Source organism: Hyperolius riggenbachi, chromosome 7 (genome assembly GCF_040937935.1).
Source record: "Hyperolius riggenbachi isolate aHypRig1 chromosome 7, aHypRig1.pri, whole genome shotgun sequence".
Taxonomy (NCBI): Eukaryota; Metazoa; Chordata; class Amphibia; order Anura; family Hyperoliidae; genus Hyperolius; species Hyperolius riggenbachi.
This window is the reverse complement of record NC_090652.1, coordinates 304,184,684-304,198,531: the sequence shown is the minus strand read 5'-3', so window position 1 is coordinate 304,198,531 and position 13,848 is coordinate 304,184,684. Positions and strand designations below refer to the sequence as shown.

Here is a 13,848-nt window from a genome sequence, read left to right as displayed (position 1 = left end):
GGTGAAATAACCATGACAAATGGGCAATTACAATACGTGGGTTTTAATTATGGAGGCATGTATTATTTTAAAACTATAATGGCCGAATACTGAAAAATAATGAATTGTTTCAGTTTTTTTTCTTATTCTTACTGTCAAAATGCATTTACAGTAAGGTAGCTCTTAGCAAAATGTACCCCCCAAAGAAAGCCTAATTGGTGGTGGAAAAAACAAGATATAGATCAGTTCATTGTGATAAGTAGTGATAAAGTTATAGGCGAATGAATGGAAGGTGAACATTGCTCGGATGCATAAAGTGAAAACGACTGAGAGCTTAAGCGGTTAATACTTTGTGTGCATTCAATATCCATTTTCTTGGGCAGGTGGTCGGTCTGTTCAAGACGGAAAGCAACGTGTCCAAAGCCTCCAGACGGGAAGACGGGGAGGCCGAGTCCAACTCTGTGGAGTCTCTGGGGTTCTGCAGTGTGTAAGTGTCATTATTAGGAAGACGGAACCAATTGCTTTCGAGATTTAGGGTATCTATACATTACTTGATTTTGGGAACCGATCAACCTTTTCATTCCAATAGTTTTACCGTATCGGAGGAGAAAGGATGCCGCAAAGTGGCCATGCAATTGAACTTACAATCAATTTCCAGCCAAAAGTGTCATTGAGGCCTCTTGCACACTACATGCGATTACAATTTTTATATATATATATATATATATATATATATATATACATACATACATACATACATACATACATACATACATACATACATACATACATACATACATACATACATACATACATACATACAATTTTTGATTCCGATTAAAAAACGTAGCAGCATGCAGTTACGTTTTTAAATCTGATCAGTTAAAAAATTGGAATCACACGTAATGTGCAAGAAGCCTTAGCCTTGCTGAAAAATCCCATTTGCTAGGGCTCAGTCGGGTGTGCATCAATGGTGTTTGCTTTCCCAACGACCGACAGACCCCCGGCCATTGTCCCTCCATGTGATTATTTCCCAGGGGATTGTAAGGTTTCATTTTACTCTGCACCAGCTAAGATTTTTATTTCCTAAATTGTCAATTTAAAGAGGAACTCTAACCCAGGATTGACCTTTATCCCAATCAATAGCTGATTCCCCCTTTCCCATGAGAAATCTTCACCTTTTCTCTGAGGGCTTATTTCCACTATAGCGAATCCGCATGCGGATTCGCACAGCCAATACAAGTGGATGGGCCTGTTTCCACTTGTGCGTTGTGCAGAGCGTTTTTGTGTGCGGGGAAAATCTGCACGGCAGAGCCGTCAGAATTCACACACCGCTAAGCGAATCGCATACAATGTATCTAATAGGGAAATCGCATGCGGTTTTGGCATGCGTTTTTCCCCGCGATTTCGCATAGGAGGTAATGTTAATTTACAAAGGCAGTGACATGGTTAAAATCGCCCACCTACTACCCTGTGCGAAATCGCGGGAAAAAACGCATGCAAAATCGCACCCGCAAGCGATTTTGTCTGCGGTGATTTCCCGGCGATTCCGCTATGCACAAGTGGAATTGCAGCCTAATAGATCATCAGGGGGGGTCTGTATGGCTGATATTGTAGTGAAACCCCTCCCACAGTGTGATGTCATGACCATGGTCCTGACAGTTTCCTGTCTGTGATCCTCATTGCATTGTGGGAAATAACCGCTTTTTCCAACTGCCAAGCAAGCAACATCTCCCTCTGTGCATAGTACTTTGAAGTGGACCTGAACTCTTGCACAAGGCAGAAAGAAAACCTAGAGAAATGCACCCTGTATGTATTTAGAGAGTTTAGCCTGTCTAATTCCCCCTCATCTGTGACTAATCACCACTGTAATTTGATCTCTCAGCTGTGTGAGCTCAGGAACTGATGGCCACGGCAGAGAAGCTAATTTGTAAATTTAGGATGTTAAAGAGAAACCGTAACCAAGAATTGAACTTCATCCCAATCAGTAGCTGATACCCCCTTTCCCATGAGAAATCGTTTCCTTTTCACAAACTAATCATCATCAGGGGGCTCTGTATGGCTGATATTGTGGTGAAACCCCTCCCACAGTGTGATGTCAGGACCATGAAGCACTTTTTTTATTACATTATTTAACTGGAGTTCCTCTTTAACAGTATGTCTGCTTCCATGAAAGCAGGATGTAGATACAATGCAGATTTATTGCAGGATCAGCTGTTATCATTTTGTATCAGCTGTAACAAAGAAAGATTTATGCTTTTTCTCATCTTTTAGAGCAAAGAGGAAGTTCTGAGTTCAGGTCCAATGTAAGGCCTCCTAGGGATCCCCCGATAATACATAATCCAAGCAGGGATATCCCTTCCTGTGTTTCCCTCCATTTCTCTGCATTTAGTAGCCAGCTGTGCTATGTCAGTCACATTAGTCCGGCCCCTCCCCCCTGCAGAATGTGTCGTATGCATAATTTGTGGTCTAATTCTCTCTTTGCTCTAGGCTGCCTCTGGCTGCAGTCGGCTACTTGGACGGAACTTTAGCCATTTACGACATTTCTACTCAGACCTTAAGGCACAGATGTCAGCATGAGGTGAGCTCTGCTTTCCTGTTACTGTTATGCCTGATAGTTGGGGATGGTCAGTGATAGGCCAGTGCAGTCCTTCCAAGCCTGATGCCAATTTTATGCCGCTGGGGAATGGAAGGCTACAGCAGCTGCTGCATTCCATTGGTCCATTTCCAACCTGCATCAAATTTTCATAAGCTCAGAATTATCGGCATTTCATTGAACGTGCCCATCAATGACTTTAAAAATCATTTGTTTAGGGCTCTTTCCCACTAAGACGCTGCGTTGTGAGCTTTGAAGTTGCACGTTATATAGAGCCGCGTTATGAGTCTCTTGATGCGTACTTTTTGACGCATGCTATCGGACAAAAACAGCGCATGCGACAAAAGACTGGAGACAACGTGATCGGAACACTCCGCATCACGTGGTCCCGCCAGTGACGTCTGCACAGAGCAGTGAATATTAATTAGCCATGTGGCTACTCACAATACACATTACTGAGCATGTGCAAACAGTCTAAAACCGCCTATAACGCACAGCATGCTGTGCTCTTATTGAATGTACAGCGTTACACTGTAACGCAACGTGGGCACTGTGAACAGCCCATTGATTTTTCATTACTGTGAGTTGGGCTGCATTACAGGCTGCTCTAACCTGCGCCTGTAACGTCCCACTCTGAAAGCAGCCTTACTGAATGCATAAAAAAGGCTGAATTTGTGCTTTAAACACCCCCCTTCCTCCCCCAGCAGTTAATTAGCAGTGCCAGAAGCAGTGACCTCTGGCCACACTCTGGGGGGGAGCGGGGGGGATTTCTGACTACCTATACTTGAGGGGGCACCCTCTTGCTACCTATGCAGGGGGATCTCTAGCCACCTATACTGTGGAAACTCTCACTACCTATACAGGGGGATCTCTAGCCACCTATACTGGTGGAACTCTGGTTACCTTGACTGAGGGGGAGCTGCTTTCTGGCTGCCTATACTGGGAGGTGTGCACTCTGTGGCAACCTATACGTGGGGGGAACACTCTGGCTACCACTATTGGATAGCAATGAGAGATTAACAAATGCTAGCTTTAAGGATACCCAAAGTGACATGATGAGATAGACATGTGTATGTACAGTGCCCAGCACACAAATAACTATGCTGTGTTCCTTTTTTTCTTTCTCTGCCTGAAAGAGTTAAATATCAGGTATGTAAATGGTTGACTCAGTCCTGACTCAGACAGGAAGTGACTACAGTGTGACCCTCACTGATAAGAAATCCCCCCTTTTATCTCTTTCTTGCTCTCAGAAGCCATTTTCTGCTAGGAAAGTGTTTTATAGTTGGAATTTCTTATCAGTGAGGGTCACACTGTAGTCACTTCCTATTTGAGTCAGGACTGAGTCAGCCTCTTGCATACCTGATATTTAACTCTTTCAGGCAGAGAAAGAAAAAAAGGAATGCAGCATAGTTATTTGTGTGCTAGGCACTGTACATACACATGTCTATCTCATCATGTCACATGTCACCTCCGGGTATCCTTTAATCAGACCATCAGGGAGGCGGGGTAAATGCTGCCTTATATCGTTAATGGCTTGCCGTCCAGAACGTCCTTCGGTGCAAATCTGGACGCCATACTGCAGATTTCCATAGCAGAGCTCAGCGTTTCAGGCTGCGGCAGCGCATCCGAGTGCTAGCCGCGGCCAAATCGGGAACTGACACCGCTCTGTGTGGAAACCGGCCCTAAAGCGCTCTTTGAAGTCAGATATGATAGTGCAGTCATGTGATAGAAGTTGAAAAACAACTTCTGTCGTATCTCATCGTTTACATTCCTCGCATCATTCATTTAGAAGCACAGAAGGAATGTCTGTCTTCCCTGCCGGTTGTGTGTTTGATCATATCTGCGTATACCAGGCCTCCCCTCCGCACTTTCATGTTCTGTATATCAATGTCCGATAAAATGCCGCGGTGTAAATATGTGCGTCATTTAACAGATCTGCAGCATCTCTTGTCTGCGTATTTCTTTTACTCGATTTTGGTGGCCTGAAACAATCAGGGCGGATTTAGGTTTAAAACGATCATGAGTGAGATAATAATCGAAAGATGTCCTCAAAGTCGAGGAAGAAACAAAAAACTTAAATATAAATTGTTTTAATTGTCAGCTCTGTTGTAGTTAAACTGGAGAGGGACATAGGCCTGAGTCATGTGTTGTGCCCATCATCACTTCCTGCCTAACTAAGCTGCTCTTATTGACCAGTAAGGATGGCAGTGCTTCGGAGAACTCGTGGATCAGCTGATAGATTTGTAAGGTTCCGATTTGCTGTGATGACTTCCTGGTTTTAGCACATGATCATGACCAGCAAATCAGAGCCTTAAAATCTATCAGCTGATCAAGCTGACCACATGCTTCTCCAGGAGTTCTCCTAACCAGGCATGTCCGGGGGCCAAATGTGGCCTGCCGAGCAATTTCTGGTGGCCCCCAAAGTTCTCTACAGTTGTTACTTCCATGCGGTCCGCAGGCCGTAGTTGCGGCGCCACATGCAGGAATTAGCAGCAGTACACTGATTAGCAGCCCCCACTGTGCCAGCAGCAGTAACAGCCACTGGTTAGAAGCTGCCACTCTGCTAGCAGCAGTAACAACTACTGATAAGCAGCTCCCACTGTGCCAGTAGCAGTAACAGCCACTGGTTAGAAGCTGCCACTATGCCAGCAGCAGTAACAGTCACTGATTAGCAGCAGCCACTGTGCCAGAAGCAGTAACAGCCACTGATTAGCAGCTGCCACTGTGCCAGCAGCAGTAACAGCCACTGATTAGCAGCTGCCACTGTGCCAGTAACAGCCAGCGATAAGCAGCACCCACTGTGCCAGCAGCAGTAACAGCCACTAGTTAGCAGCAGCCACTGTGCCAGCAACAGCCACTGATTAGCAGCAGCCACTGTGCCAGCAGCAGCAGCCACTGTGCCAGCAGCAGTAACAGCCACTGATTAGAAGCTGCCACTGTGCCAGCAGCAGTAACAGCCGCTAATTAGCATCTGCCACTATGCCAGTAGCAGTAACAGCCACTGATAAGCAGCCGCCACTGTGCAGCAGCAGTAACAACCACTGATTAGCAGCAGCCACTGTGCCAGCAGCAGTAACAGCCACTGATAAGCAGCTGCCACTGTGCCAGCAGCAGTAACAACCACTGATTAGAAGCTGCCACTGTGCCAGCAGCAGTAACAACCACTGATTAGCAGCAGCCACTGTGCCAGCAGCAGTAACAGCCACTGATTAGCAGCCGCCACTGTGCCAGCAGCAGTAACAGCCACTAATTAGCAGCTGCCACTATGCCAGTAGCAGTAACAGCCACTGATTAGCAGCTGCCACTGTGCCAGCAGCAGTAACAGCCACTGATTAGCAGCTGCCACTATGCCAGTAGCAGTAACAGCCACTGAATAGCAGCCGCCACTGTGCCAGCAGCAGTAACAGCCACTGATTAGCAGCCGCCACTGTGCCAGCAGCAGTAACAGCCACTAATTAGCAGCAGCCACTGTGCCAGTAGCAGTAACAGCCACTGATTAGCAGCTGCCACTATGCCAGTAGCAGTAACAGCCACTGATAAGCAGCTGTCACTATGCCAGCAGCAGTAACAGCCGCTGATTAGCAGCCGCCACTATGCAAGAAACAGTAACAGCCACAGAGTAGTAGCTGCCGCTGTGCAAGCAATAGTAACAGCCACATGCCAGCAGCAACAGTCACCAGTTAGCAGCTGCCACTGTGCCAGTAGCACTATACCTGCATACTGAAAGAGCCTTGCTAACTGCATACAGTATATGGGTTATTTCCCATGAAAATGTTTTGTTTTGACAAAATGTCACATGCACAGTGTGCCTAACAGTAATCAGCAAAAAAAATTGTGTTTAAAGGATACCCGAAGTGACATGATGAGATAGACATGTGTAGGTACAGTGGCTAGCACACAAATAACTATGCTGTGCTCCTTTTTTTTCTTTCTCTGCCTGAAAGAGTTAAATACCAGATATGTAAGTGGCTGACTGAGCCCTGACTCAGACAGGAAGTGACTACAGTGTGACCCTCACTGATAAGAAATTCCCCTTTTTTTATCTCTCTTTCCTGCTTTCAGAGGTCATTTTCTGCTAGGAAAGTGTTTTATAGTTGGAATTTCTTATCAGTGAGGGTCACACTGTAGTCACTTCCTGTCTGAGTCGGGGCTCAGTCAGCCACTTACATACCTGATATTTAAGTCTTTCAGACAGAGAAAGAAAAAAAGGAACACAGCCTAGTTATTTGTGTGCTAGGCACTGTACATGCACGTCTATCTCATCATGTCACATGTCACTTCGGGTATCCTTTAATATAATTTCACTAGTACGGCCCCCTAGCCCTCTCGAGAAAGTGGATGTGGCCCTTGGCCTATAAAGTTTAGACCCCCCTATGCTAAGCATTGCCATCCCTATTTGCCAGCTGGCCAATAGACCAGTGTCACATGACTATAGCTGGTGACAGCTGGCCAGTGGGCACAGCTTAATGAGGGAGGAAAGGTCGGGCAATATTAGTGCTGCAGAATATGTCAGTATAATAATATGGTAGGGCATAGGACTATGGTAGAGAATAGACTGTGAGCTCGTCTAAGGACAATCATGACTATGTACTCTGTAATGTGCTGCAGAAGATGTGAATACATAATAATATGGTAGGACATTAGACTAGGACTATGGTAGGATTAGATTGTGAGCTCCTCTGAGGACAGTCAGTGACATGACTATGTACTCTGTAATGTGCTCCAGAAGATATCAGTGCTATATAAATACATAATAATAATAATAATAATATAGTAGGACATTAGACTATGACTATGGTAGGATTAGACTGTTAGCTCCTCTGAGGACAGTCAGTGACATGACTATGTACTCTGTAATGTGCTGCAGAAGATGTCAGTGCTATATAAATACATAATAATAATATGGTGGGACATTAGACTATGACTATGGTAGGATTAGAGTGTGAGCTCCTCTGAGGACAGTCAGTGACATGACTATATACTCTGCAATGGGCTGCACGAGATGTCAGTGCTATGTAGATACATAGTAATAATATGGTATACATTGGACATGCCCTGTAAGTCCACATAAGTTGCTGTGTGCTGTAACCTGCTGTACCTCTCTCTCCCCCCTCCTATGTGTTTGTAGTCCGGCATTGTGCAGCTCCTCTGGGAGGACAGCTCTCCGGTGGTGTACACCTGCAGCCTGGATGGAGCAGTCCGCCTCTGGGATTCCCGCTCAGGGAAGATGATCAGCGAATACTGCGGGCACACCGCTGAAATCCTCGACTTTGCGCTTAACAAGTGAGTGCTTTACCTGTCCTACTCGACCTGTTTTTGTTCTCCAAAAATGATTGCTTGACATGCCAGGCTACTAAAGGTAGACAGATAGGTAAACTTAATCAACCACCGTGCTGGAATGAGAATGGGGGAGCAAGCTGGATAAAATTAGTCAGATGTGTTGGATGGTGGAAGTCGGTGCTGCTCTGTGTGGTCCACTTATAGTGGCAGAGAAATCTATAAAGGACATGGGGTAGGGGGAACACAAAACGAGCGCGCTCAGAAGACTGATGATAAAAGGGAAACCAGTCGGACGTAGACAGATCTCATCTGATGTGGTGGCTGATATGCCCACACGGGTATTATCAGCATGCAGGCTACCAGGGAACTAGTATTGTTTAAAATTAAATAAATATGGCCGCCTCTACATCACTTTCACCTTGGATTCACTTTAAAGGATACCCAAAGTGACATGATGAGATAGACATGTGTATGTACTGTGCCTAGCACACAAATAACTAGGCTGTGTTCCTTTCTTTCTTTCTCTGCCTGAAAGAGTTAAATATCAGGTATGTAAGTGGCTGACTCAGTCCTGACTCAGACAGGAAGTGACTGCAGTGTGACCCTCACTGATAAGAAATTCCAACTATAAAACACTTTCCTAGCAGAAAATGGCTTCTGAGAGCAGGAAAGAGATGAAAAGGGGAATTTCTTATCAGTGAGGGTCACACTGTAGTCACTTCCTGTCTGAGTCGGGACTGAGTCAGCCATTTACATACCTGATATTTAACTCTTTCAGGCAGAGAAAGGGAAAAAAAGGAACACAGCATAGTTATTTGTGTGCTAGGCACTGTACATACCCATGTCTATCTCATCATGTCACATGTCACTTCGGGTATCCTTTAACGCCTTCCCGACCGCCTAACCCTGATAGGCGTCGGGAAGATGGTAGCCCCAGGGCCTCCTAACGCCGAAAGGAGTCAAGTCCTGGGGACGGATTTTACAGGGGATCGCACGCGCCGATCCCCGCTTGAGTGACGGAGACCAGCAGACTGTTAGACTGAGAAAACGGGATCTTTTTTACATTGTACAGCACTGCGATCTACTGTAGCGATGTACTGGGTAAAGCTGTGTCACTCGGCTGTCCGCTACACAGCTGATGCCTAAGAGAGGATCGCCCTGATTGGCTGGCTGGCGGGGGGGAGGGGACAAATAAAAAATAGAGAATTTTATTTAAAAAAAAAAAAATACCCATTGCAGCAGCGATCAGAGCCCACCAACAGAAATCTCTGTTGGTGGGCAGAAAAGTGGGTGGGGGTAATTCATTTGTGTGCTCAGTTGTATGGCTCTGCATCGAACAGTTAAAGCTGCAGAGCACTGAATTGTAAAAAAAAAAAAAAAAAAAAAGCCTGGTCGCTAGGAGGATGTAAGCCTAAGGTTATATTAAAGAGGAGCTGTCAGCCATACTATCGCAGGAAAAAAAACCACAGATATAAGTAGATAAATGCTTGCTCTACTTACATAACAGATGTATTGCAGTGTCCACGTTTTGATTTTATTGATTTTTCTACAGTAAAAAGAAAAGAGAAAATCCTTCTTAGCATTTCCCATTTTAGCTGTGGCTATTTTGAAGCCAATCCTGATGTCATTTTCTCCCTTGCCCTCCTCTGCCTGATTGTGTATGCATTGCCTGCCCTCAGAGCCGGCCTTTGGGGGTGGCAAGTGGGGCAATCGCCCCAGGCCCCGCGTCTGAGGAGGCCCCACACTCTCTGCAGAGAGCGGGCATAGTTGTGGGGCACAATTGTTAAAACTCTCGTGTCTCCGATGCTCTCACAGCTTCCATCTATTTCCTCTCCCAGCATCTGTGTATTGGTAACAGCGCCCCCTATGATGACGTGACCGCATGTCACCACAGGGGGGCACTGTTACCAATACACAGATGCTGGGAGAGGAAATAGATGGTAGCTGTGACTGTGAGAGCATCGGAGACACGTGAGTTTTAACAACTATGCCCGCTTTCCCCAGCACTGCAGGCACCTTGCTATCTAACCTGTACTGCGGGGCACCTACCTATATAATCTATACTGCAGGCTGGCACCTATCTAATCTATACTGCAGGCACCTATCTAATCTATACTGCAGGCACCTTCCTATCTAATCTATACTGCAGGCACCTATCTAACCTATACTGCAGGCACCTATCTAACCTATACTGTAGGCTGGCACCTATCTAATTATACTGCAGGGCACCTACCTATCTAATCTATACTGCAGGCACCTATCTAATCTATACTGCAGGCACCTATCTAATCTATACTGCAGGCACCTATCTAATTATACTGCAGGCTGGCACCTATCTAACCTATACTGCAGGCACCTATCTAACCTATACTGCAGACTGGCACCTATCTTACCTATACTGCAGACTGGCACCTATCTAACCTATACTGCAGACTGGCACCTATCTAACCTATACTGCAGGCACCTATCTAATCTATACTGCAGACTGGCACCTATCTAATCTATACTGCAGACTGGCACCTATCTAATCTATACTGCAGACTGGCACCTATCTAACCTATACTGCAGGCACCTACCTATCTAATCTATACTGCAGGCACCTACCTATCTAATCTATACTGCAGGCACCTACCTATCTAATCTATACTGCAGGCACCTACCTATCTAATCTATACTGCAGGCACCTACCTATCTAATCTATACTGCAGCCACCTACCTATCTAATCTATACTGCAGGCTGGCACCTATCTAATCTATACTGCAGGCACCTATCTAATCTATACTGCAGGGCACCTACCTATATAATCTACTGCAGGCTGGCACCTATCTAATCTATACTGCAGGCACCTTCCTATCTAATCTATACTGCAGGCTGGCACCTATCTAACCTATACTGCAGGCTGGCACCTATCTAATTATACTGTAGGATGGCACCTATCTAACCTATACTGCAGGCACCTATCTAACCTATACTGCAGGCTGGCACCTATCTAATTATACTGTAGGATGGCACCTATCTAACCTATACTGCAGGCACCTATCTAACCTATACTGCAGGCACCTACCTATCTAACCTATACTGCAGGCACCTATCTAACCTATACTGCAGGCTGGCACCTATCTAACCTATACTGCAGACTGGCACCTATCTAACCTATACTGCAGACTGGCACCTATCTAATCTATACTGCAGACACCTATCTAATCTGTACTGCAGACTGGCACCTATATAATCTATACTGCAGGCTGGCACCTATCTAATCTATACTGCAGACTGGCACCTATCTAACCTATACTGCAGACTGGCACCTATCTAATCTATACTGCAGACACCTATCTAACCTATACTGCAGACTGGCACCTATATAATCTATACTGCAGGCTGGCACCTATCTAATCTATACTGCAGACTGGCACCTATCTAATCTATACTGCAGACTGGCACCTATCTAACCTATACTGCAGACTGGCACCTATCTAACCTATACTGCAGGCACCTATCTAATCTATACTGCAGGCACCTATCTAACCTATACTGCAGGCTGGCACCTATCTAATCTATACTGCAGGCACCTATCTAATCTATACTGCAGGCACCTATCTAACCTATACTGCAGGCTGGGACCTATCTAACCTATACTGCAGACTGGCACCTATCTAACCTATACTGCAGGCACCTATCTAATCTATACTGCAGGCACCTATCTAACCTATACTGCAGACTGGCACCTATCTAACCTATACTGCAGGCTGGGACCTATCTAACCTATACTGCAGACTGGCACCTATCTAATCTATACTGCAGACTGGCACCTATCTAACCTATACTGCAGGCACCTATCTAATCTATACTGCAGGCACCTATCTAACCTATACTGCAGGCTGGCACCTATCTAATCTATACTGCAGGCACCTATCTAACCTATACTGCAGGCTGGCACCTATCTAATCTATACTGCAGGCACCTATCTAACCTATACTGCAGGCTGGCACCTATCTAACCTATACTGCAGGCTGGCACCTATCTAACCTATACTGCAGGCTGGCACCTATCTAATCTATACTGCAGGCTGGCACCTATCTAACCTATACTGCAGGCACCTTCCTATCTAATCTATACTGCAGGCACCTACCTATTTAATCTATACTGCAGGCACCTACCTATCTAATCTATACTGCAGGCACCTACCTATCTAATCTATACTGCAGCCACCTACCTATCTAATCTATACTGCAGCCACCTACCTATCTAATCTATACTGCAGGCTGGCACCTATCTAATCTATACTGCAGGCACCTATCTAATCTATACTGCAGGGCACCTACCTATATAATCTACTGCAGGCTGGCACCTATCTAATCTATACTGCAGGCACCTTCCTATCTAATCTATACTGCAGGCACCTACCTATCTAATCTATACTGCAGCCACCTTCCTATCTAATCTATACTGCAGGCTGGCACCTATCTAATCTGTACTGCAGGCACCTATCTAATCTGTACTGCAGGGCACCACCCTACCTAATCTATACTGCAGGCACTTATCTAATATATACTGTGGGGTACCTACCTAACTAATCTATACTGCAGGCACCTTCCTATCTAATCTGTATTGCATGGTTCCTACCTACCTATCTAATCTGTAATGCAGGGCACCTACCTATCTAATCTATACTGCGGGGCACCTACCTATCTAACCTATACTGGAGGCACCTACCTATCTAACCTATACAGTGTGTGTGCTTCCACAACGTGTGTATCCACAGCATATATCTCTAGGCCCCGCATATGACACTCACCTCAGGCCCCGCGTACTCTAAGGCTACCTCTGCCCGCCCTCCACTATAGAAAGTGCATTGTCTCAGCATGAGAAATATTTTCCAATCACAGAGGAACAGAGGTGTGGGAGGGGAAAACAGGAGGGAAAGAGGCTTCAGCCAATCAGGCTGCATTAGTTAAGTCTGAGGGGGGAAGTAGAGAAGCAAACAAGGACAACCCAGCATGCCCTGCAACTTCCTTTGTGTGTACCAAATAAGAGTCAGGGAAACTGGGGGATGATCATTTATCAACAAGAAAAGTAATAGTGATTTTAACTTTTGAATTGCCTGGTTAGCATCCTTATTACATGTTTACCAGATAAAAATAAAGAATTGATTTTATGCCCGACAGTTACACTTTAAATGAAACCTACTTTTCCTTCTTCTAAGATAAGAATGTGTTTCTTTTCCTCCAGGGATGCCTCCATTGTGGTGACCGCATCAGGAGACCACAAAGCGAAAGTATTCTGCGTGCAGAGACCCGACCGCTAGCCGCGTCCGATCTTCAACGACCGCCCACTGTACAGAGCCATGGCTGTGTCTCTCGGAAGGCGGAGCTGTTAGATGTACTCTTTACTTTTATGTGTGGATGCCTTTTACTCTATACAGACTTAAGACTTGCGTCTATGACTGCACATATACCTTCACACTGTCCCAGGAAATAGAGAGAGAGATGGAGGCGGGCTCAGAGAAGGGCCCCTCCTACTACTCAAATCATATCCTTTTCACAAATGTTCAAAGGAGCTTTACGCAGCATTTAAGACGATAAAATATATTTTCAGGAATTGATTAAAAGTTGCTAAAAAGCGGGGAGCGATATTCTTGGACGCACGCCTGACTTCCTGTTTGGTAACTAGTAAAGATGAGGCAAAAAGTTACACATTCAAATCACTAGATGCCCGTTTCCGTACAGATGTGGGGAATATTACATACCTGCGTTCTCTACGTAAAGCAGAGCTGTATTCTCAAACAACTAAACACTTGCTGCACAACTTGTACATACGTAACACGCTGCTTTCTGTATATGAAACAAGTACATTTTAGGCTTTGGAGTTACAGGGATGAGCAATGCGTTCTCTGCTGCGACACTTATCTCAGCGAAGTAGAGGGAGGAGCCAAGAATAAAGAGTGGTGGCGCTGTGCTGTCATGTGATCTGTTAGGCGGGGGAGATGTAG

The 13,848-nt window shown here is 45.4% G+C and overlaps 1 protein-coding gene across 1 annotated transcript in view; it reads left to right on the top strand.

Annotated features, from left to right (window-relative positions):
- AAMP (angio associated migratory cell protein) overlaps positions 1–13,482 on the top strand; it is a 36,349-nt gene extending 22,867 nt beyond the window's left edge. The window contains exons 9-12 of the mRNA XM_068246115.1: positions 363–466; positions 2,470–2,560; positions 7,704–7,858; positions 13,089–13,482. Of these exons, the coding sequence (XP_068102216.1) occupies positions 363–466; positions 2,470–2,560; positions 7,704–7,858; positions 13,089–13,164 (426 nt within the window). The 3' untranslated portion in view covers positions 13,165–13,482. The remainder of the gene's footprint in view (positions 1–362; positions 467–2,469; positions 2,561–7,703; positions 7,859–13,088) is intronic.
- Positions 13,483–13,848: the final 366 nt, after the last annotated feature.